Source organism: Brachyhypopomus gauderio, chromosome 16, assembly GCF_052324685.1.
Source record: "Brachyhypopomus gauderio isolate BG-103 chromosome 16, BGAUD_0.2, whole genome shotgun sequence".
In the NCBI taxonomy this organism is placed as follows: domain Eukaryota; kingdom Metazoa; phylum Chordata; class Actinopteri; order Gymnotiformes; family Hypopomidae; genus Brachyhypopomus; species Brachyhypopomus gauderio.
This window is the reverse complement of record NC_135226.1, coordinates 23018489-23044127: the sequence shown is the minus strand read 5'-3', so window position 1 is coordinate 23044127 and position 25639 is coordinate 23018489. Positions and strand designations below refer to the sequence as shown.

Sequence of the window (25639 nt, the reverse complement as noted above, 5' to 3'; positions counted from 1 at the left end):
GAGGTTTACTGGAATCTGAGGTTCTGCGCCTGCTTGATTTTTTGTAAGTTTGGAAATAGCATTAAAAAGAAATCTAGGATTGTTTTTATTTTTCTCTATCAGTGAGGCTAGGTATGCTGAGCGTGCTTTAGCGAGTGCCCGTTTGTAGTCAATGATGCTATCCTTCCAGGCATAGTAGAATACTTCCAACTTAGTAGATCGCCATTTACGCTCTAATTTACGTGCTATTTGTTTTAAGTTTCTAGTTTGGTCAGTGTACCACGGAGCGAGTTTTTTAGATCTAGTCTTTTTATATTTGAGTGGAGCTACTATATCTAGAGCTGATCTGCAGGTATTCTCTATGCAGTTGGTTAGACTGTCTAACTCTCCTGGATAGGATGGCGAGTGGGCTAGAGCAGTTAAATCAGGGAGGGCTTCAATAAACTGTGTTGATGTTAATGAATTTATCGAGCGCTTCATACACTGCCGAGGAGACGGCCGGGTATTTATGTTAAGATGAATCTCATCTCACTATTTGACTAAATAGTGACCAGAGATAGCTACGGTTTGCGGGAGTATATTTATATTATCTACGTCAATACCCAACGTTAAGATTAAATCTAGGGTATGATTTTGATAGTGTGTGGGTCCTACAACGTTTTGTGTAATGCCAACAGAGTTCAATATAGAAGTAAAAGCCCTTGTCAGTGGATCCTCCGCATTATCAAAATGTATGTTAAAGTCTCCTACCATTATTATTTTGTCACTACTAACTGCTAAATTTGCTGTAAAATCTGTGAAATCTTTTAAGAAATCTGAGTAAGGCCCTGGTGGTCTATATACATTTGTTAGGGAAAATGAACTTTTATTTTCAGATGGACTAGTTACATTAATAGACAGCATCTCAAATGAATTAAAGATATCCAAGTATTTCTGATGAATTTCTAAACAATCACGATATATTATACATATTCCTCCTCCTCTGCCTGACAATCTAGGTTTATGTATATAACTATATCCCACAGGAGTGGCTTCGTTTAGAGATAAATAGTCACCAGATTGAATCCACGTTTCAGTTAGACATAAAATATCAATTTTCTGGTCAGTTATAAGTTCATTCATAAAAACTGCTTTAGAGTTGAGTGATCGAATATTAATTAATCCAATTTTCAGATCGGTCATATAGGTAATAATTGGATGTGAAGTTTGAATATTAGTTAAAAACTTAGGACGGACTATTTTCTTATGATTTAATTTAACCCGGGGCACAGACACAGTCTCAATCCTATGGGATCTTGGTGATGCCTCTAAGCAGCTCGCAGACAGACGGTTTAGCCCGTTAGTCTGCGGCCTGGTCGCGACTCTGGTTAGTCAGCAGCTCCTAGTACTACCCACTAACTAAAAGACTACGGGCTATGCTGCAAGATAACAGGGCAGCGCCATCCCGGGTGGGGTGGACACCGTCCCTGCCTAAAAGACCAGGCTTGCCCTCGAAATCTTTCCAATTATCAATAAAGCCCACTTGATTTTCGGAGCACCACTTGGACATCCAGCGGTTTAGCGACGTGAGCCTGCTGTACTGCTCATCACCGCGCCGCATTGGGATGGGGCCAGAGCAGATTACGGCATCGGACATCGTCTGGGCTAATTTAACCACCTCTTTAACATTAGCCTTAGTCACCTCTGACTGCCGCAGACGTATATCGTTGGCCCCTACATGTATAACTATCCTAGAGAATCGTTTATGGGCTAACAGTCTAAGGTTGCCACTAATGTCCGGCGCTCTGGCTCCCGGTAAACAGCTGACTGTAACCGCTGGTGCCCCTACAGGAATAGCGACTTTCACGTGTCGGACTCTGGCGCGTCCACACCTACTACAGACCCTGTCTCTCTATCCCTCAATAATGAGTGGACGCGGCGCTCTAAACTTTCCACTTTCGCCACAAGAGAAGTAACTAACTGGCACCTCTCACAAATACTATCACTATTACTATCAGTGGCGAAAGGGTCTAGACTAAACATGCCACACTCCGAACAAGGAAACAAACCAACACCAGCCATGAATAAATCAAAACACTTACCGTGTCTAGCCGATTTATACAAACTTACGCTAGCTGATTTTTAGAAGCAGAAAGTTGATCAGCGGCCGGAATATTCAGCTGCCCGTCTTGACGGTGGAAGTACTATCTGTAAAAAATTATCTAGGAAGGCAAAAAATAAAGATTAGCACGTAAACAGATTAGTACACTTTAGAAAAACAATTTCAAAGTTCGCTCCGCAGCAGCGTCGGCAGGAAGCAGCAGGTGTTAGTAGAGGGGTGTTACTAGAGGGGTGTTGGTAGAGGGGTGTTGGTAGAGAGGTGTTAGTAGAGGGGTGTTAGTAGAGGGGTGTTAGTAGAGGGGTGTTGGTGGAGACTTAATTCCTTCACACACGTCCACCACAGCATTCACAATCAGCCTTAAAGGAGCAGTATGTTATACTAGGAATAATTATAGTAAATGCTCGTTCTAATTCTGAAAAACAGTTATGAAAAGCTTTTTTTTCCAAGGATGTGGTACTACCAGTTAAAGAATAAAGATCTGCTACTACCAGTAAACGAGTAAAGATCTACTACTAAGTTATAGAAAATAGAATTGAAAACATTTGCCGCAAGAGGGCGCCTCAAACACACAGGAAACATTATCAGCGACGTAAAGTTTGAGTAAATTAATCCAACGGATTATTTAATCCAAGCTAACCATTACAAAGATTGCCCCCATTCAACAGATTGATTCATTCAAGTGAATAGGCTACCTAAAGTAACCGACTTAAATATTTAAGCAATCAAACTAATAAATAAACAAATAACTATAAATATATTTGGGACAAATGACTTTAGGCTGTATATATTTCGTATGTTACTGTAGTTAGTCCAGTCACCACCTCTACGAACTTGCTACCACAGCATCTCTTTAATGTTCATGTTTCAGAGTCGAACATGACTGAAAAATCAAATTGGTTCGCCATCATATGGACTGTCAGAACACATCAGAAATAAATACCTAGTACACAGGAACCCGAGCTGTGTCTTCACAAAATACAAACACATTCATTTTAGTTGTACTTAATATTTAGGTCTGACTAAAGGTTTGTGTTAAGATGTTATAAGATTAAATTGTAAATGTAACAAAAATCCCAAATAACTAATATTAGATTAACTTTATATTTCTACATAAAGTTTGGGTCGCCAGCCGGCTATCAATGTTTAAATAATTAATTCGGAAATCACTGAACCTTAGAAATCCGGATGCAGCGGTATGTAAAGAAGTGACTGCTTCACCTTTTATAAGCCCTCATGTTTAAGTGTAACACATTTTTTCACCTGTGTCCGAACATTCATTTGAAAAGGTTAACATTACCTTGTCAAAATGACACCGAAACAGGTTTAAAAAACAAAGTTTTAATGTCCTCATTCCAGTTCTACATATTTGTTTCTACATACATTTTCTTTGCGTGGCTGCATCTTCGAGCAATGCCGTTTAATATGAATGTAATCCCACTAAAATCAAACTATCCACTTCCACCATTTATTTCCTTCAAGCTACATTTAAGAGTTCCATCAAACTGATATTTTGATATTGATATTTCGTAATTAATACCCAACGACGTGCCGCACGTGCCGCGTGGAGGCGGACCAATCACTACCGAAGAATGCGTCGACGTCATCAAAGCGGCTCATTCATCTGCTCGTGGGGAACACGCCCACGTGGTTGGGCGTCACCGCGGGAAACACGCCCACGTGGATGGGCGTCACCGCGGGAAACACGCCCACGTGGATGGGCGTCACCGCGCGGATGGTGCCAGTACTAACGACGCGCCCTCCTTCGGTGTTTGGGGTCGATACGGATGAATCAGTTGAACTGGATAGCCTACTGGGATTTTACTGGCCGCCAGTGGGTGTAATGCTGGTTTAATGATGGGAAACGGAGCTAACCACGTATTTCCATCAGCGGGGTTAGGGTTAGTCAAGGGTTAGGGTTAGTCTAGGGTTAGTCTAGGGTGGGGTTAGGGTTAGTCTAGGGTTAGTCTAGGGTGCAGGCCCGTAGCCAGTGGGGATCGAAGGGTTCGTTCGATCCCCCCCTGCCGCCCCCGCACCCGCACCCTCCCTCCGTACACACATGCCCCTCAAGATAGGTAGGCTATTCAATGAATGAATTGTTAATCTCCGGTGAATATACAGACGAACAAATAAGGACAGCAACAACAGACTCACAACAAACTTATAACAGTGTTGCCAACTCTCACGCAATGAGCGTAAGACACACGCATTTGACCGTTTTCACACGCTCATCCAACATACATCCGATTTCTCATGCTGAAAAAAAAATCTAGTTTATTTATCTCCGATCTACATCTATGATTCCAAGAGTTACTAGTTCGCTCTGGCGCCAACCACTGGCGATCGATCGCTTTAGGCACAGCATAGAGGAAACATATAAGACATAACTCCCCCCCGGTCAACGTTTGACATACACCCCCCCCCCCCCCCGCCCCCAAATCAAATCTCAGTCCTAGTGATTTTGAAAAGTTGGCAACCTTGCTTATAATGAATAAAATATGTGTAAATAAAAGGTTTGAAGTGCGCTCACGTATTTAGGGGGCATTGGAGTAGAGAGCCAAATGAAGTCCACTTTTGGGGGAAAAAGATCCCCCCCATCACAATGCTGGCTACGGGCCTGGGGTGGGCGGGTGTGCGGTCTTTAATCCCTGCACACTCCACACACCTAATCCAGACCTAATCTGTGCAGTGACTCTACCCGCTCGTGCAGCACACCTGACGAACCTGTCCAGCGAGGGATGGGAAACCAGACTCATCTCTTCGCGCATGCGTGGACGTCTCGTCCCAACTCTCTCCCCTGCTTGTCCCATGCGGGACTCTGTAGGGCGGCAGGAAGCGTTGCCTAGCAACCGCGGGTCGTTCAGGAGCCAAGATGGAGAAGTATGACAAAATAAAAGTGGTGGGAAGAGGCGCTTTCGGGTAAATAAAACATTACAAAACGCTCGTCAGACATTTCATCATGAACGCATGTCGTTAGCTTGCATGTCGGAGTTCTGCACTTTTATAAAAGTACGGGACTACATTTAATAAACATCAATAAAAAGTTTTTCGGTTTGCTCTTAGAGTTTGAGCCCGTAACGCGGTGAGCGAGCAGGACCTTCCCGACATTAACGGACACATTAACGGACATAACGGACACATTAATGCACATAACGGACACATTAACAGACTTAACGGACACATTAACGCACATAACGGACACATTAACGGACATAACGGACACATTAACGGACATAACGGACACATTAATGCACATAACGGACACATTAACGGACATAACGGACACATTAATGCACATAACGGACACATTAACGGACATAACGGACACATTAATGCACAAAACAGACACATTAACGGACATAACGGACACATTAACGCACATAACAGACACATTAATGCACATAACGGACACATTAACGGACATAACGGAAACATTAATGCACATAACGGACACATTAACGGACACATTAATGCACATAACGGACATAACGGACACATTAATGCACAAAACAGACATTAACGGACACATTAACGGACATAACGGACACATTAATGCACAAAACAGACACATTAATGGACATAACAGACACATTAATGGACATAACGGACACATTAATGGACATAACGGACACATTAACGGACATAATAATGATAATTCCATGATAATTACACGGATCCTACGAGGTTTCTCTAATTTGTGTTTTTTACATGCCTAAAGAAATCCATCGCCACATCACGCGCATTTTCGCGGCGTTTGCAGCTCTCCACCCCTGTACTTTAGAAATGAAAAACTTTATTTATGAATAAAATATGTATGTTGTACATCGTTGAACTTCTTCAATGGCGTTATATGTCACCACCAGCAGTTGACAGAACGACATCTGGTGTAAACCTCAGTGTTTCCTTCTGGATCAGGATAGTGCATCTGTGTCGGCGGCGGACGGACGGCGCTTTGGTGATCCTGAAGGAGATCCCGGTGGAGCAGATGACCAGGGACGAGCGACTTTCTGCACAGAACGAATGCCAAGTCCTCAAATTACTGAACCACCCAAACATAATCGAATATTATGAGAATTTCCTGGAGGACAAGGCACTCATGATTGCGATGGAATACGCACCAGGTATTAGATTTCCTACTTTCTTTTCACTTTTTTATGACATAAAATCGTGTTCAGTTTTCACAAATAGAGCTAAAGCTTAAGTCATTTTAAAGCGTTGACTTGTGTAGTTCTGTTTTTAGATTCCCAGACATAAAAAATTTACATCAGTTTTATATAACTGTAATGGACAGTTTAGACATTAATAACAGCTAAAATGTCAGACATAACATTTACCTCTGTGTTTGATCTGACCAAACCATTTGGCTCTTATGGTGTATCCATGAAGAATTCTTATTACTAAAGTTTCTGCAAGTAAGTTTAGGAAAGTACTAGAACACAGATCCAGGAGGTGTGGAGTCTGAGATCTGTGGTCTCTCCACTTGTGTTTGCTACAGGTGGAACACTTGCTGATTACATTCAGAAGAGATGCAATTCTCTGCTGGACGAGGACACGATTTTGCACTTCTTTGTGCAGATATTACTGGCCCTCTACCACGTGCACAACAAGCTCATTCTTCACAGAGACCTCAAGACCCAGAACATTCTGCTGGACAAGCATCAGATGATCGTCAAAATAGGGGATTTTGGAATCTCCAAGATTCTCGTTAGCAAAAGCAAAGCATACACCGTAAGTGAGACGTAATGTTGCCCAGGGTGACACTCTTAGCAGTGGATCAGCAGCATATTTGAGCTGGGATCAAAACCTCTTCTCATGGCAGGTAGTCGGCACACCTTGCTACATCTCTCCTGAGCTGTGTGAAGGAAAACCGTACAACCAGAAGAGTGACATCTGGGCCCTGGGCTGTGTGCTCTACGAACTCGCCAGCCTCAAACGAGCCTTCGAGGCAGCAGTAAGACACCCTGTGATCCCATGATCCCAATCGAGGAGTATTACTGTGCCATCATCTAAAGGGGACTTGTCTTCTGTCCTCAGAACCTGCCGGCTCTGGTCCTGAAGATCATGAGCGGCACCTTTGCTCCGATATCGGACCGGTACAGTCCGGAGCTCCGGCTGCTCATTCTCAACATGCTCAACTTGGATCCGTCCAGAAGGCCCCAGCTCAACGAGATCATGGCGCTTCCTATCTGCATCCGGCCCCTGCTCAACCTCTACACAGACGTCGGCAATGTTAAGATGCGCAGGTCAGACCACCGATTACACTCACCGCATCACCGGCCCATTTCATGGGTCTGTTGACACGTACACTGAGCACTGGCACCTGTGTTTATTATGAACCTGCTCCGTTCATGTGCACCGGCAGGATCGTCACTTTTACAGCTGACCCTCCTGTCCTGGTTTAAAAGCAGTGACCATTGTAAAGTCCAGTCTTAAATCACATTTTAGCAGGACTAGGTTTCCCTGACCTCCCCTGAAGGACACTGTGCCCTTCTGTGCAGGATTGAGAAGCCGTTGTCCACTGCGCAGACGGGAACACGTGGTAGACCAGGAGGACGAGTAGCTGGAACCAGAGCGAGGGGTCAGGGGTCACACTGCTGCCTGTATTGAGCCCCATTGTTCCAGTTATTTCTGCATTTACAAAGAATGCATTTTAAAACCAGACCAAACATAGCATGAATATAATGTCACTGCAACTGGGCTAGCAACACAAGGGTTAGGGCAACACAAGGGTTAGGGCAACACAAGGGTTAGGACAACACAAGGGTTAGGGCAACACAAGGGTTAGGACAACACAAGGGTTAGGGCAACACAAGGGTTAGGACAACACAAGGGTTAGGGCAACACAAGGGTTAGGACAACACAAGGGTTAGGGTAACACAAGGGTTAGGACAACACAAGGGTTAGGGCAACACAAGGGTTAGGGTAACACAAGGGTTAGGGTAACACAAGGGTTAGGACAACACAAGGGTTAGGGCAACACAAGGGTTAGGGCAACACAAGGGTTAGGGCAACACAAGGGTTAGGGTAACACAAGGGTTAGGGCAACACAAGGGTTAGGGCAACACAAGGGTTAGGACAACACAAGGGTTAGAGCAACACAAGGGTTAGGGTAACACAAGGGTTAGGGTAACACAAGGGTTAGGGCAACACAAGGGTTAGGGTAACACAAGGGTTGGGACAACACAAGGGTTAGGGCAACACAAGGGTTAGGGCAACACAAGGGTTAGGGCAACACAAGGGTTAGGGTAACACAAGGGTTAGGGCAACACAAGGGTTAGGGCAACACAAGGGTTAGGACAACACAAGGGTTAGAGCAACACAAGGGTTAGGGCAACACAAGGGTTAGAGCAACACAAGGGTTAGGGCAACACAAGGGTTAGGGTAACACAAGGGTTAGGGTAACACAAGGGTTAGGGTAACACAAGGGTTGGGACAACACAAGGGTTAGTGGACGCATGCATCTCATTTCACTCCTCCCTCTCTTATCAGGTGGCTTGTCGAGTTTATGTTCAACAAAGATGCTGCACTCGTTGCCTGTGTCCTCTGTGTACACGTGGGGTAGTGGCATCTCCACGCCACTGAAGCTGCCCTCCATGGGCACAGAGGCTCTGCAGGTTTCCCTGGGCCGCACCCAGAAGATGGGCGTGACCAAATCTGGACGCCTCATCACCTGGGAGGTTAAAGCCTTTAGAGTCTTGGATTCTTTAAATGCATTTAAAAGCATAGATGGTTACATATAAATCACACACATTATTAATATTAATATCATTCATTTTAAAAGTAGTTGTTTCACTTAATGACAATGTAACAAGAAATACACAGGCCCAGGGTAAGCAGGTTATACTCGAATTATGAACAAAACAACACCTTTTCCAGTGTCTTTCAAAAACATTCCTGTAAATCTCAGACGAGTTACTTTATTTCACAGATCTCTAAAATTACTGAACCAGTGCTTTTTGGTGTCTAGATCCCACTGGCTGCTAGAGATGCTGTCAGTGCACTCCAGCACCTCAGTCACAATAGCCATGTTAGTTTTTCCCTTTCTGAGCTTCTTTGAGGCAAGGACACTCTGACTATAATGAATCATTTGACTCACTCCTCTGACCATTATGACCCATTTGACTCACTCTTCTGACTATTATGACTTATTTGACTCACTCCTCTGACTATTATGATTCATTTGACTCACTCCTCTGACCATTATGACCCATTTGACTCACTCCTCTGACTATTATGACTTATTTGACTCACTCCTCTGACTATTATGACCCATTTGACTCACTCCTCTGACTATAATGACTCATTTGACTCACTCCTCTGACTATTATGACTAATTTGACTCACTCCTCTGACTATTATGATTCATTTGACTCACTCCTCTTTCAGACCATTCAAAGATGATTGAAATGTACTCCTCTGATCAGATTTGGGCTGTTACACATTTAGTCTCTTTTTCATTTTAAATGGCATCACTGTATCTTGTGTGAAAGGTTTGTATCATGTGGTGAAACAGTCTCCTTTTCTAGGATGATGTGACCTGGAATGACCTTTGCCCTCTCCCCCTGTCCCAGGCTCAGGTGGGTTCAGGTGAGCTCTCTCTGCCCGCTGCAGTAGAACAGGTGCAGCCTCAGTTTATCTCCCGTTTCTTGGAGGGACAGTCTGGCGTCACCATCAAGTCAGTCTCCTGTGGAGATCTTTTCACCGCCTGCATGACAGGTACGCGCTCCATGATCCAGGACTCTAACCGAACAGTGTCCCAAACTTGGAGTGCATTGTTCTTCACTTCTTGCCAGACACATTTCAGTGTTCTCTTGCCCCCAGACACATTTCAGTGTTCTCTTGCCCCCAGACACATTTCAGTGTTCTCTTGCCCCCAGACAGGGGCATTATTATGACATTTGGAAGTGGGAGCAATGGATGTCTTGGACATGGAAACTTCAATGATGTAACTCAGGTCAGTGTATCACACACACACACACACATATATAACTCAGGTCTCTCTCTCTCTGTCTATATATATATATATATATACACTACCTTTCAAAAGTTTGGGGTCACTTAGAAATGTTCTTATTTTTGAAAGAAAAGCAGTTTTTTTTTTCAATTTAGCTGTGGTATATGACTATTCTAGCTGTAAACATCTGGTTTTTAATGCATTATCTACATAGATGTATGGAGACCCATTTCCAACAACCATCACTCCAGTGTTCTAATGGTACATTGTGTTTGCTAACTCTGTAAGAAGGCTATTGGATATTTAGAAAACCCTTGAAAACCCTTGTGCAAGTAGGTTAGCACAGCTGAAAACAGTTTTGCTGATTAGAGAAGCTATAAAATGGACCTTCCTTTGAGCTAGTTGAGAATCTGGAGCATTACAATTGTTGGTTCGATTAAACTCACAAAATGGCCAGAAAAAAAAACAACTTTCAATTGAAACTCGACAGTCTATTCTTGTTCTGAGAAATGAAGTCTATTCCATGCGAGACATTGCCAAGAAACTGAAGATTTCCTACAATGGTGTGTACTACTCCCTTCAGAGGAGAGCACAGACAAGTGGAAGGCCCCGCTGCACAACTGAGCAAGAAGACAAGTACATTAAGAGTCTCAAGTTTGAGAAATCGACGCCTCACAGGTCCTCAACTGGCAGCTTCATTAAATAGTACCCGCAAAACGCCAGTGTCAACGTCTACAGTGAAGAGGCGACTCCGGGATGCTGGCCTTCAGGGCAGAGTGGCAAAGAAAAAGCCATATCTGAGACTGGCTAATAAAAGAAAAAGATTAATATGGGCAAAAGAACACAGACGTTGAACAGAGGAAGATTGGAAAAAAGTGTTATGGACAGATGAATCAAAGTTTGAGGTGTTTGGATCACACAGACGAACATTTGTGAGACGCAGAACAACTGAAAAGATGCTGGAAGAGTGCCTGACACCATCTGTCAAACATGGTGGAGGTAATGTGATGGTCTGGGGTTGCTTTGGTGCTGGTAAAGTGGGAGATTTGAACAAGGTAAAAGGGATTTTGAATAAGGAAGGCTATCACTCCATTTTGCAACACCATGCCATACCCTGTGGACTGCGCTTGATTGGAGCCAACTTCATCCTGCAACAGGACAATGACCCAAAGCACACCTCCAAATTATGCACAAACTATTTAGAGAAGAAGCAGGCAGCTGGTGTTTTATCGGTAATGGAGTGGCCAGCGCAGTCACCAGATCTCAACCTCATTGAGCTGTTGTGGGAGCAGCTTGACCGTATGGTACGAAAAAAGTGCCCATTAACCCAATCAAACTTGTGGGAGCGGCTTCTGGAAGCATGGGGTGAAATTTCTCCAGATTACCTCAGCAAATTAACAGCTAGAATGCCAAAGGTCTACAATGCCGTAATTGCTGCTAAGGGAGCATTCTTTGATGAAAGCAAAGTTTAAAGTAGAAAATTATAAAAATAAAAAAAAAAGTAGTTATTTCTACCTTGTCAATGTCTGGACTATATTTCTATTGATTTTGCAACTCATTTGATAAATAAAAGTATGAGATTTCAGGGAAAACACAAAATTGTCTAGGTGACCCCAAACTTTTGAACGGTAGTGTATATATATATATATATAAAATGATATAACCCTAGGTGTCATTTAATAAAATATTCCAGTTGAAAATCTTTATTTATTACATAGTGGAATGCGTTGAGAGCAAAATAACATAAAATGATCAATGTAAATCAATCCCATGGAGGTCTGGATTTGGAATCACACTCAAAATCAAAGTGGAAAATCAAATGATAGGCTGATTCAACTTCAGTGGAAATTCCTCAAGACAAGTTAAAATTAGGCTCAGTAGTGTGTGTGGCCTTCATGTGCCTGTATGACCTCCCTACAACACCTGGACATGCTCCTGATGAGACCTCCCTACAACACCTGGACATGCTCCTGATGAGACCTCCCTACAACACCTGGGCATGCTCCTGATGAGACCTCCCTACAACACCTGGACATGCTCCTGATGAGACCTCCCTACAACACCTGGACATGCTCCTGATGAGACCTCCCTACAACACCTGGACATGCTCCTGATGAGGTGGCAGATGTTCTCCTGAGGAATCTCCTCCCAGACCTGGATTAAAGCGTCAGTCAACTCCTGGACAGACTGTGGTGCAACGTGGCGTTGGTGGATGATGTCCCAGATGTGCTTGATCTGGATTGGATTCAGGTGTGGGGGACGGGCAGGCCAGTCTATAGCATCAATGCCTTCATCATACAGGAACTGCTGACACACTTCATGAAGAGCACAGGCATGGACGTAGTTTTGATTTCACAAGTGGGGGGGACACAACCTGGGGTGGCGAACTGTTAAGCGGGGGGGGGGGGGGGGGGGGGGTGCTGCATGATCCTAGTGCTAGATTTGTCGCTATTTGGATATTGGTTTTTTTACCGTTAAAAAGTGGGGGGGACATGACTTTGTCACTACTTAAATATTTGGTTTTAACTGTAAAAACTGGGGGGGACCAAAACCGGCTTTTGAAAAAGTGGGGGGGACATGTCCCCCCCGTCCCCCCCCAAAACTACGTCCGTGAGCACAGGGCACCAATGGTGAATCTGCCAATCTTGGTGTTCTCTGGCAAATGCCAGTCGCCCTGCACGGTGTTGGGCTGTAAGCTCAAGCCTCACTTGTGAACGTCAGGCCCTCATACCACCATCATGGTGTCTGTTTCTGACAGGTTGAGCAGAAACATGGATATTAGTGGCCTGCTGGAGGTCATTTTGCAGGGCTCTGGCACTGCTCCTCCTGTTCCTTCTTACACAAAGGCGGAGGTAGCGGTCCTGCTGCTGGGTTGTTGCCCTCCTACGGCCTCCTCCACGTCTCCTGGTATCTGCTCCATGCTCTGGACACTGTGCTGACAGACACAGCAAACCTTCTTGCCACAGCTCGCATTGCTGTGCCATCCTGGATGAGCTGCACTACCTGAGCAACTTCTGTTGGTTGTAGACACATTTCCAACACACATAAATGAATTATGAATTATGAATTGAAGAACATAAACCTCTAACAATCATGGTAATAAGTGTGACTAGCTAGTAAGGTCATAGTAAAGTCAGGACCCTGACTGGGCAGGATGCTGATGTGAGTGGGCGGGGCAGCTGATGTGAGTGGGCGGGGCAGCTGATGTGAGTGGGCGGGGCAGCTGGGGTTTCACGTTTTAGTGTTTTTCCTCTGAAGTGAGTGCAGAGGATGGTGAGCCTGCAGAAGGGCCTGAAACCCTAGATGTGTGTGAATCCTAGACCAGTGTGTGGAAGATACTGGTGAACACTAGTGAACACTGGTCAATACTGGTGAACACTGGTCAGGACTGGGCAATACTGGTGAACACTGGTCAATACTGGTAAACATTGGTGAACACTAGTCAGTACTGGTCAATACTGGTAAACATTGGTGAACACTAGTCAGTACTGGCCAATACTGCTGAACACTAGTCAGTACTGGTGAAGACAGATTCAGTACTGGTGAAGACTGATTCAGTACTGGTGAACACTGATTCAGTACTATATGTGTGAGAGCTGAATGGTCCAGGCTGGATATTCCCCATGTGCTCAGCCCTGAGATTGAAGCAGGAGACCCAACAGTCTCTGCACACGCAGGAGTTCAGCTTAATAAAATCCTCATCCTGCGCTAAAGGCAGCGTGTGCTACTCATCTTCTCTTACCTCACACACACATACAACACTGGTTCCATAATTAATTAGTTAATATAATCATCTTGGAACAGCAAACAGCAGAGGTCTTTGTGCAGCACTGATCAGTAGCTCAGATTTTACACTTACAGGAATGTGCTAGAATATATTCCAGATTATGTGTGAAGAGTGGATGTAGGATTAGAGACAGTGAAAGGCCTGGTGGATTCTTGCATCAGCCCTGGTGTGCAGCAGAGCTGCAGCTCTAAGTGTCTCTCAGACTTGACCTATTTTATACAAAGCAGACTGATGACATTTGAAAGTGGGTGCAATCCAACGGCCGTTTCACCATGGTGATCTGTATGTGCCTGTTGCTCTGTCTGACAGTGTACCTGACATTTGAATTTGGGAAATTAGGGCAGTGAGCAACATTGTGTTTTAAGAGGCTTGTTAATGAACATTTCCAGCAACATTTTTTTGATGACTAGACTTACTCTCTCTGTGGAGATCTTCTCCTGAGATATTCTTTTAAAGGTTTTCATCAGTGTATTCATAGTCCAGTTGCAAACCTCTGTTTTGTTTCTCCACGTCTTTGTGTTACAGCCCAAAATAGTGGAGGCTCTTCTGGGTTATGAGCTGGTTCAGGTGTCCTGTGGTGCCTCCCATGTGCTTGCTGTGACCAATGAGAGAGAGGTGTTCTCGTGGGGAAGAGGAGACAACGGTAAATCACCACCAGGCCTTATGGGTTATGGGTCATCTATAGCAGTATTGCCAAAATTAATCTCTCTCTCTCTCTCTCTCTCTCTCTCTCTCTCTCTCAGGTCGTTTGGGGCTGGGCACTCAGAACACCCATAATTCCCCACAACAGGTGACTGTTCCAGCAGAGTTGGAGGCCCAGAGGGTGCTGTGTGGGGTTGACTGCACCATCATCATCAGCACCCAGATGCATCTGCTAGCCTGTGGCAGCAATAGGTACTTTATTCTTCCTCACAGCTCACCATCCTCTTCTTCACAGGCTACTTACAACAGTTAGATGTTTTTATGGTGTTTTAATTTAGATTTCTTTTAGGCTTTTGGTTTTGATATTTCAGATATCACTAGCAAACTTTGTGGTTATATAACCAGGATTTCACAAGGAAACTTAAAAAAAATCCAAAACGACCATCAAAGACATTATAAGACATTATAAGAAAGTCCGATACACAGCCAGGACACTGAAGTGTTCATCTTGCTTTAAATCATGCACGAATTTAATCCCACCCTTTAATCCTGCCCTTTAATCCCCAGTTGCTAAGACACAATTTCTGAAACTGTGTCTCTTTTGTCGAAACTTAACACACAGAAGCCAATGCTACACACACAACAGGCAAAACATCTCACACTTTTGGAAAAAGCACACACTTCAACCAAAACTCTTGCCACTTTTGCCAAAACCATATTTTTGCATCTAAACGCTACACACAAATATCAGATGATTAGCCTCTCTTATATGTGACTACACACTTATGTGATAAATAGAAAACACTACTACCATGTGTTTTTTAAATGTTCAGTGTATAGTCTATTCCAAAAGTATACCATAGTTCACATATACAGAGGTTTTTATGCACATTCATAAACACCATGAAGTAAAATAGTAACAAGGTTTATTTACTTTTTGCTCGAGCAGTACACATGGAAACAAAAAGGACAAAAATACTGTACAATAGCAGACAAATATAGGGTGCATCGTGTCTTGTATTTGGGTCTGGCCACAAGATTTCATCAACATCACAGGTGATGTCCTCTTTGGTAAGACAGCGGGGGAAGTATCTTCTTGAGTGACGTATCCAGCCCTGACATGCACCCTCATCAATGTCCCCACAAGCTTCCTCCATCACCTGCAGAAGTGGTTTGTGATGGTGGGGTTGGCGGTCATAAACTTTCCACCTCCATGCCGAAAAAAACTCCTCAATAGGGTTGAGGAAAGGTGAGTATGGTGGGAGGTGAAGCACATCAAACTGTGGATGTTCGGTGAACCAATGTCGTACTTGTGTAGCACGGTGGAAACTTACGTTGTCCCAGATGACAACGTCCCTGGTCTGTTCTTGTCCATCTCCCTGGTGATGTGGAATGAGTTGTTGTGTAGTGTGTTGAGAAAGGTGATGATGTGAGCAGTGTTGTAAGGACCAAAAGTAGCATGATGATGGACAACACCATTGTGGCAAATGGCTGCACACATTGTGATGTTACAGTTTTTATTGGTTGTTTTGACGCTGCCGTCGACTCAAATTCACATTTTTCAAAACAGTTAACACAGAGACCTAAACAGTGACACAGTGTTCAAAATTACACATTTTGTTTGCAAAAGGCCAAACCTGTGTCAAAACCTTTAAAATATGCAACAAAAGCAAATTTAGCCTTCAAACATCTCACATTTGACACAAGTGTATAAACACCTCCAATCAATCATTACACATTGGGCAACAAAATACAAAATAAAGCACTCATGTGTGAATCAGTGACCGTTGCTTGTCATTGTAGTCTATATGTGACTGTATGTAGTCAAATTTACCCTCTAGCAAAAAAAAAGCATCCAGAATCAGATATGCTTTGATGCAAATTTTATTAATTAAATGCTTAATTTTTTTAGACTGTGGCTGACAAATGAAATATTCCAACAGAGAAATACATGGAAATAAAAATAAAATCCATTACTGTGTAAGAAATTATGAAAAAACACAGAATTTTACAGTAAACACCGAAAAACTATAGTAGGTTTATACTATAAGAGTATAAGCGATAGCCACAAGTGATAGTCTTCTGTCTCTTCTAGTCTCCTCTTTCTTGAAGCCTGGGCCACAAGGCCTCATCCACATCGCATTCAATATTCTCTTGTGCAATGCACCGAGGGAAAAATCGTCTAGCATGCCTGATCCATCCTTGACATGCCTCTGCATCTATATCTTGGGCAGCAGCAGTCATTGCATTGAGCAAGGCCATCTGTCCATAGGGTCGGTGATCATATACATTCCATCTCCATGCACTAAAGAATTCCTCTATGGGATTTAAAAACGGAGAGTATGGAGGAAGAAATTGTACCATCATCCGACAGTGCACTGCAAACCACTCATTCACAATACGAGAGTGGTGGAACGCCACATTGTCCCAGATAATCACAAACCGTGGCATGCCAGGCCTCAACAGGCCTCGCTCCTGAGGTGGGATCAGGATGTCATAAAGGGCATTCAGGAATGCTATGAGATGTTGTATGGGCCAATGGTAGGAATATGGCACAGGACGCCATCATTGGAGATGGCAGCACACATAGTTATATTGGCACCCCTCTGCCTTGGAACAGTAATAGTGGCCCTATTCCCAATGAGGTTCCTTCCTCGTCTCCTTACTTTACAAAGATTGAAGCCGGCTTCGTCGACATAAATGAAGATATGATGTGCCCCCTCAGCTTCAAGCTCCATTATTCGCTAGGCAAAATTACAAAGGCAAAATTACAATTATGTCAAAGTGACTCCAGTTCACTCTACAGTAACTGCATGATATAACAAGGCATACGAGTATAGTACTGTTGTGTTTCCTTACCTCCACATATTGGCATCTGGCCTCCTTCACAGCTTCAGAGTTCCTCTGAAAAGGAACTCTATAGAGCTGTTTCATGGCCATATGATTCCTTCTGAGGACGCGGTCAATTGTGGCCTCACTCACAGTATGGATGTTCCTAAATACTCCTTGATCAGCAATCACTGCTGCCTTGATTTCACGCAGCCATGTTGACAACGGCTGCCTCCTGTTCAGCATTAAAAATTCTCCCTCTACCACCACCGACTGGTAGTCTTTCGATTCTATAAAGAATACATGAAATGTGGACAAAATTACACGAAGTAATGTTTATCACTGCAGATACTGTATTTCTGTATATACTGTATAGCAACATTACCTGTTCTGTTGAAAAACTCTAACAATGGATGCAACAGTGTTTCTGTTGAGAACAGGTTGGACTCTCTGTCCAGCTTCTCTCAATGAAAGGCCATGATTTACAACATGATCAATCACAGTTGCCCGAATTTCATCGGTAACTTGAGCCCTTCCAGCTATACCTCTACCTCGCACACTGACTCCTCTTCCTCTGACCACTCTACCTCTTACTCTCACTCTTCCTCTCATCTGCATTAGACCTCCTCGATCCATGCTTGCAAAGAACATCACAGGCCTGCAGACTGATTGCAAATTTAAATATTCTGTGAAGAAGTGTCAACCAGGTGCTTTCAGTGATGTCATAATGATCAGGGAGTGTCTAAGAGCTTGGAGCTTATGGTTTCTGTTCTGTAACCAAAGTTAAACTCCTGAAGTTTGGACTTCTTGAATGACATCTGCGTTACAGTTTATTGCATTTGCTAAGACACAAAAAGTGATCCTTATAGCACAATTTCTGAAACAACTAACCCATGTAGCCCATCTATTGACCGGGTGTGCCAAACCTTAAGCACATTCTCTGCCTTACACTCATTTAGAAATGCTAAAACACACTTTTTGCAAAACTTTAAACACAGTTCTTCACATAAGACACAACATTCAAAACTGAAAACCATGTGTTTCTTTTAGAAAATACTGCCACACAACTGCTACACTCACCTACCAAAATACCATACACAGTTCTCACACGTTACAACACTTCTAGCTAATTTTTACAAATCGTTATCAGAACTTGATCCCTATAAAGAGGCCACAAGTTGCAAATCTTGGTTTGCACAACAATGGAGGCTAATACTTCACAGAGAGGTAGAGGACGTAGGAAGAGGACAAGGAAGAGGAAGAACACAAACAACCATCACGGATGAGATCCAGGCCACTTTGGTTGACCATGGAGGCCATCGTGAACATTGTCATACAACAGCACATCATTACTGACAACATCATTTTCAGCAACATTCAATCAGTGAGCCTATCTGCACTGGGCCGACTCCTGAGAAGACATCAAGTGCATATGAAGCAGCTACACAGGGCACCATTTCAGTGCAACTCTGACAGTGTGAAGGAACTGCACTATGAATATGTGCAAGTATGCTCTGCTATCCTTTTACTTATACTTTATTCTAGTGTCCTGTGCCACACAATGTTGAGTATAATATATGCCCACTTCATTCGGTCAAATACAGTACTGTAATACTGTAATGTTTGGTTTCAGAGAGTAATGGAGCTAGATGTTGCAGCAGTGGAACACAAGTTCCTTTATATTGATGAAGCTTCAACCTTGCCAAAACAAGACGCAGAGGAAGAAACGTCATAGGACACCGTGCCATAGTCAGTGTCCCTGCAGCGTGGTGGGAACATCACAATGTGTGCAGCCATTTGCCACAATGGTGTTGTCCATCATCATGCTACTTTTGGTCCTTACAACACTGCTCACATCATCACCCTTCTCAACACACTACACAACAACTCATTCCACATCACCAGGGAGATGGACAAGAACAGACCAGGGACGTTGTCATCTGGGACAACGTAAGTTTTCACCGTGCTACACAAGTACGACATTGGTTCACCGAACATCCACAGTTTGATGTGCTTCACCTCCCACCATACTCACCTTTCCTCAACCCTATTGAGGAGTTTTTTTCGGCATGGAGCTGGAAAGTTTATGACCGCCAACCCCACCATCACATACCACTTCTGCAGGTGATGGAGGAAGCTTGTGGGGACATTGATGAGGGTGCATGTCAGGGCTGGATACGTCACTCAACAAGATACTTCCCCCGCTGTCTTACCAAAGAGGACATCGCCTGTGATGTTGATGAAATCTTGTGGCCAGACCCAAATACAAGACGAGATGCACCCTAAATTTGTCTGCTATTGTACAGTATTTTGGTCCTTTTTGTTTCCATGTGTACTGCTCGAGCAAAAAGTAAATAAACCTTGTTACTATTTTACTTCATGGTGTTTATGAATGTCCATAAAAACCTCTGTATATGTGAACTATGGTATACTTTTGGAATAGACTATACACTGAACATTTAAAAAAACACATGGTAGTAGTGTTTTCTATTTATCACATAAGTGTGTAGTCACATATAAGAAAGGCTAATCATCTGATATTTGTGTGTAGTGTTTAGATGCAAAAATATGGTTTTGGCAAAAGTGGCAAGAGTTTTGGTTGAAGTGTGTGCTTTTTCCAAAAGTGTGAGATGTTTTGCCTGTTGTGTGTGTAGCATTGGCTTCTGTGTGTAAAGTTTCGACAAAAGAGACACATTTTCAGAAATTGTGTCTTAGCAACTGCAAAAAACTGTAACTGTTTTGCAAAAGGGTGTGAAAACTGTGTTAATCCAATGAGAATGGGTTAACACATTTGCAAGAGGTGTCTTCTGCTCTGCTGAGATGGTGATGAGGAAGACTGAGAGGTTCCCAGTTTCTTCAAACAGGTCAAAGCAATCAATAAAAACTGTAACACCACGCTGCAGGGACACTGACTATGGCACGGTGTCCTATGAAGTTTCTTCCTCTGCGTCTTGTTTTGGCAAGGTTGAAGCGTCATCAATGTAAAGGAACTTGTGTTCCACTGCTGCAACATCTAGCTCCATTACTCTCTGAAACCAAACATTACAGTATTACAGTACTGTATTTGACCGAATGAAATGGGCATATATCATACTCAACATTGTGTGGCACAGGACACTGGAGTAAAGTACGAGTAAGAGGATAGCAGAGCATACTTGCACATATTCAAAGTGCAGTTCCTTCACACTGTCAGAGTTGTGCTAATATGGTGCCCTGTGTAGCTGCTTCATACGCACTTGATGTCTTCTCAGGAGTCGGCCCAGTGCAGGTAGGCTCACTGAATGAATGTTGCTGAAAGTGATGTTGTCAGTAATGATGTGCTGTTGTAGTTGTCGTAAAGGTATACTGTTGTTTGATATGACAATGTTCACGATGGCCTCCATGGTCAACCAAAGTGGCCTGGATCTCATCCGTGATGGTTGTTTGTGTTCTTCCTCTTCCTTGTCCTCTTCCTCATCCTCTACCTCTCTGTGAAGTATTAGCCTCCATTGTTGTGCAAACCAAGATTTGCAACTTGTGGCCTCTTTATAGGGATCAAGTTCTGATAACGATTTGTAAAAATGAGCTAGAAGTGTTGTAACATGTGAGAACTGTGTATGGTATTTTGGTAGGTGAGTGTAGCAGTTGTATGGCAGTGTTTTCTAAAAGAAACACATGGTTTTCAGTTTTGAATGTTGTGTCTTATGTGAAGAACTGTGTTTAAAGTTTTGCAAAAAGTGTGTTTTAGCATTTCTAAATGAGTGTAAGGCAGAGAATGTGCTTAAGGTTTGGCACACCCTGTCAATAGATAGGCTACATGGGTTAGTTGTTTCAGAAATTGTGCTATAAGGACCACTTTTTGTGTCTTAGCAAATGCAAAAAACTGTAATATTACACACTGGCTATTTGTTTGCACTAGACCAACATTATCAAATCCAGCTGAATATCTCACCCTAAATTGCATGTGACTATTACAGGTTTAACAAACTGGGGCTGGATAAGATCAGTGGCACGGAGGAACCCCCCCCCCTCCTGTCAGGTGGAGGAGGCCCACACCTTCCAGCCGGTTCAGTCAGCTCCACTGAACACAGAGAAAATAGTGTACATGGATGTCGGAACGGCCCACTCCGCTGCAGTGACGGGTGAAACAGGCTTCTCCCTGTCTCTCTGTTCTCCCTGTCTCTCTGTTCTCCCTGTCTCTCTATTCTCCCTGTCTCTCTGTTCTCCCTGTCTCTCTGTTCTCCCTGTCGCTCTGTTCTCCCTGTCTCTCTGTTCTCCCTGTCTCTCTGCTCTCCCTGTCTCTCTGTCTTTCAAATCATAGTGTGTGCAGCCGAGTACAACGAGGCACAAATCTAATCAGAATCATAATGCAAACAACAGTATGAGCTGTGTTTGTGTGTGTGTGTGTTTGTGTGTGTGTGTGGGTATGTGTGTGTGTGTATATGTCTGTGTGTGTGTGTGTGTGTGTGTGTGTGTGTGTGTGTGTGTGTGTGTGTGTGTGTGTGTGTGTTTGTGTGTGTGTGTGTTTGTGTGTGTATGTATGTGTGTGTGTGTGTGTGTGTGTGTGTGTGTATGTGTGTGTGTGTGTGGTGTGTGTGTGTGTGTGTATGTGTATATGTGTGTGTGTGTGTGTGTGTGTGTGTGTGTGTGTGTGTGTGTGTGTGTGTGTGTGTGTGTGTGTGTGTATATGTGTGTGTGTGTGTGTAGAGAAGGGACAGTGTTTCATCTATGGCAGTAGTCAGCACGGTCAGCTCAGCTGCTGCTCCCGTCGTAACAGTAGAGTTCCCTGCCTGGTGCCCGGGCTGCCGGCCATCACCATGGTAGCGTGCGGAGATGCCTTCACCCTCGCTATTGGAGCAGGTAGTTCCCAGTGTCTGAGATATTATAATATGATATTATATTATTTGGAAAGCATGTTTTGTTTAATCTATTGTGACTTAATCCCTTCACGTAATAATGATTATAATGACAATGAGTTAGTATAACATGTTTTGATTAATTTCTTGTGACTGAATATCCTCATAAAACATTGATATGGTATTTGGCTATTTATACAGTCTTTGGCTAAAGTATGGAGCAGCTTACTGCTGCCTGCAGATTAGCGAGAACCTGAGGCCTCACAGAACCCCACAGTACGTCACAGAACCCCACAGTACCGCACAGAACCCCACAGAACCTCACAGAACCCCACAGTACCTCACAGAACCCCACATAACCTCACAGTACCGCACAGTACCTCACAGAAGCCCACAGTACCTCACAGAAGCCCACAGAACCTCACAGAACCCCACAGTACCTCACAGAACCCCACAGAATCTCGCAGTACCGCAGAGAACCTCGCAGTACCCCACAGTACCTCACAGTACCCCACAGAACCTCACAGTACCGCACAGAACCTCGCAGTACCCCACAGTACCTCACAGAACCCCACAGAACCTCACAGTACCCCACAGTACCCCACAGAACCCTACAGAACCTCACAGTACCGCACAGATCCCCACAGTACCTCACAGAACCCCACAGAACCTCACAGAACCCCACAGAACCTCACAGTACCGCACAGATCCTCACAGCACCTCACAGTTCCTCACAGTACCCCACAGAACCCAGAGGACCTTGTGATCACCTGCTTCAGTCTGCACAGATTAGATTAGATTAGATTAGATTCAACTTTATTGTCATTATGCAGAGTACAAGTACAGAGCCAATGAAATGCAGTTAGCATCCAACCAGAAGTGCAAAGGGAAAACAGTGTTATATACATAAAGTGCAGAGTAAACGCAGCATGGATGCTGTAGATACAAGATATGTGGCAATATGTATATATATATATATATATGATGAAATAAATATAGTGTATACACAGTACAACATATAGTGTAATATAATATACAATATGCGGGGGGGTATAAAAGAGAATATAAATGAGTGTAGGAGTATTTGCAGTATGCCCGGTAAATTAAATTACCGGGCATACTGTAAGTGGAGCTTGAGTATTGCTAAGTGACATGTTCTCTTGTCCTTTAGAGGGAGAGGTATATACCTGGGGGAAAGGAGCCCGTGGACGTCTGGGGAGGAAAGAAGAGGATTGTGGGATACCAAAGGCAGTTCAGCTCGATGAGAGCCATCCTTTCACAGTTTCATCAGTGGCTTGTTGCCATGGCAACACACTCTTGGCTGTAAAACGTAATGTAGCCTAATCTGTCTTTTGGTGATTCCTGAGATGGTTCTGAATTACTCCGGCCGAGTAGTAATACTAGCACTTTTAGAAAAAGAATCTTCATTTATGGTAATTGGCTTTTTCATGTGGGTTGATGTTCTTGTTCTGTCTGATGTTTTGTGACGTCTGAGTCTGTGTTTGAGGGTCTCGCATGTAAATCATTCCAGTCTGAAAGGCGTTTGTGTCTGTCCTGCGTAGCTCAGGATCACATGTGGGTCTCTGTGTGCCTCACTCTCTCTTCACTAACTGCACCTAATTAACTCCAGACAAGGCAGCTCACTGTGCCTTAGTCCCCAGTGCAATGACAAACATGACTTTCCTGGTCCTTTGGCACGTGTAGGTATCTAACAGGAGAATGATGACATCATTATAATTTACATAATAATGAATGTACTTAACTGTGTACATAACAGGGTCATTGTTGTGAGGGTTACGATGCCTCATATTCATATAGTTTAGTCGTAGGACGTAGTGTCTGCATGTAGCTATCTGTCTTCATGTTATGAAGTGTTGCAGAGGGCAGTAGGGACATCTGCTGCTTTATCACTGTTCTTTGGTACTTTATGACTGTTCTTTGGTACTTTATGACTGTTCTTTGGTACTTTATGACTGTTCTTTTCACACTGACACTCTATGTTCACCTTCACAGCATTTATTGAAGAGCCTGTCGCTAAGTGATCCCGTCGCTAAGTGATCATGTTGGCTCTTCAGCTCCTCGGCGCTGGATACAGAAGAACATCTTGCCACCTCTGGAAGGCCACGTCCTGCCCAAGACCTCTGTTGAATATATCCTAGGGCTTACTGCAGGAAGAGAACTGTTTCAGGGCTTTACGACATTGTTCTGGTGTCTGTGTCATCCTGTGGGTTATAAAGCTCCACAGACTTACACCACATCACTCCATAATTACACTTTTACTTATTCATAATGACTGAGAATGCCTTTGTGAAATCATTTCATTATGTGCCAGACTATTTTTATGTTGCCATTAACAAAATATGGGGAAGTAAACATTGTCATCACGGCTCTGTGGAGGTCAGCGGCCATGTTGTCTTCAGACCAGTCGTTGTGTCACACTCTCAGAGGAAGTTGGACAGGTCCTGTGGGTTTATGCTGACACATGAGAAACCCAGCTCAAAAATGCAGCACAGCTGACTCCTGAATGAGGTTCAGATCTGGGAGAAACCCTACTTCCTAGCTTCCTGTCCACCGTCCACAACTCTGTCCTTTTCCTCTTTGACCTTTATGGATAAGACAGGGGTAAAACTTTCCCCATAGGATGAACTTACACTTACTACACCCTGAGCTGCCCCCCCCCCCCCCCCCAACACACAAACACACACTCACACATTAACCCTCAAGCTGTTTCATTATTTGAAGTCACTAGCAAGCTACAGCAAAAAGCTGTAGATTATTCGAAATGGTTCTTAATCTTTATTTTTGTCTATGGTTAATCATTTCTTATGAAGCATAGTTGTTTTTTTCATTACTTTATTTACATCTACATTTTTTCTTTTATTGTCAATTAAGAATCCAGTTTGTCTGCACGTCGTGTCCGCCCGCGTGCTATCAAATAAAAGCTGCAGCTGCATCATGCGATGATGTAATGCCCGGGCAATACGAGCGCGTGCTCTGGTGGTCCAGTGGACGTCATTGTTACTTCCTAAGCTGCAACGTCTTCGTGAAAGGCTACAGTGCATTTAATAAATATTACAGCGTTAAACACAAATTCTGTGCTAATACTGAAAAATATTGTATGCCTTTTAAGAATAGATGGACAATGCACGTACGTGTCTAAGGAGAAAAACATCTTACCGGCAGAGGGAGACATTTCTCCAACCAATAAGGTTCATATTTTTGTAATGCTCTGCAATACTACTGCTAATAAATACGTACATATGTTAGTTATTATAAAAACGGCAGCTATATACTTTAAAAAAGAATGGTCTTTAAAATCGTTTAAAATACCCCAACACTAATAGCTGTTTGTTTTGCATTTAAAAGATAAGATAGGAGACACCGAGACATATTGTTGTAAAAGTTTAGAATAAGGCCGTTTATAAGATAAATACAATATATGCGTTCGACCATACAGAAATGACAGAAAATTGAGATTAAAGGAAACCGGACAATAATCTGCTCTGAGGAGCGTG

At 43.4% G+C, this 25639-nt stretch overlaps 1 protein-coding gene across 1 annotated transcript; it reads left to right on the top strand.

Annotated features, from left to right (window-relative positions):
• Positions 1 to 4839: 4839 nt before the first annotated feature.
• On the top strand, positions 4840 to 25210 carry nek8 (NIMA-related kinase 8). Its single transcript, XM_076977393.1, is given in 16 exon segments — positions 4840 to 4996; positions 5993 to 6198; positions 6573 to 6805; positions 6897 to 7028; positions 7112 to 7320; positions 7576 to 7655; positions 8567 to 8754; positions 9649 to 9793; positions 9955 to 10031; positions 14344 to 14461; positions 14562 to 14712; positions 21246 to 21288; positions 21290 to 21410; positions 21976 to 22128; positions 23296 to 23454; positions 24138 to 25210. Coding segments are annotated over 16 exon segments (2091 nt in total). The 5' UTR covers positions 4840 to 4949; the 3' UTR covers positions 24167 to 25210.
• Positions 25211 to 25639: the final 429 nt, after the last annotated feature.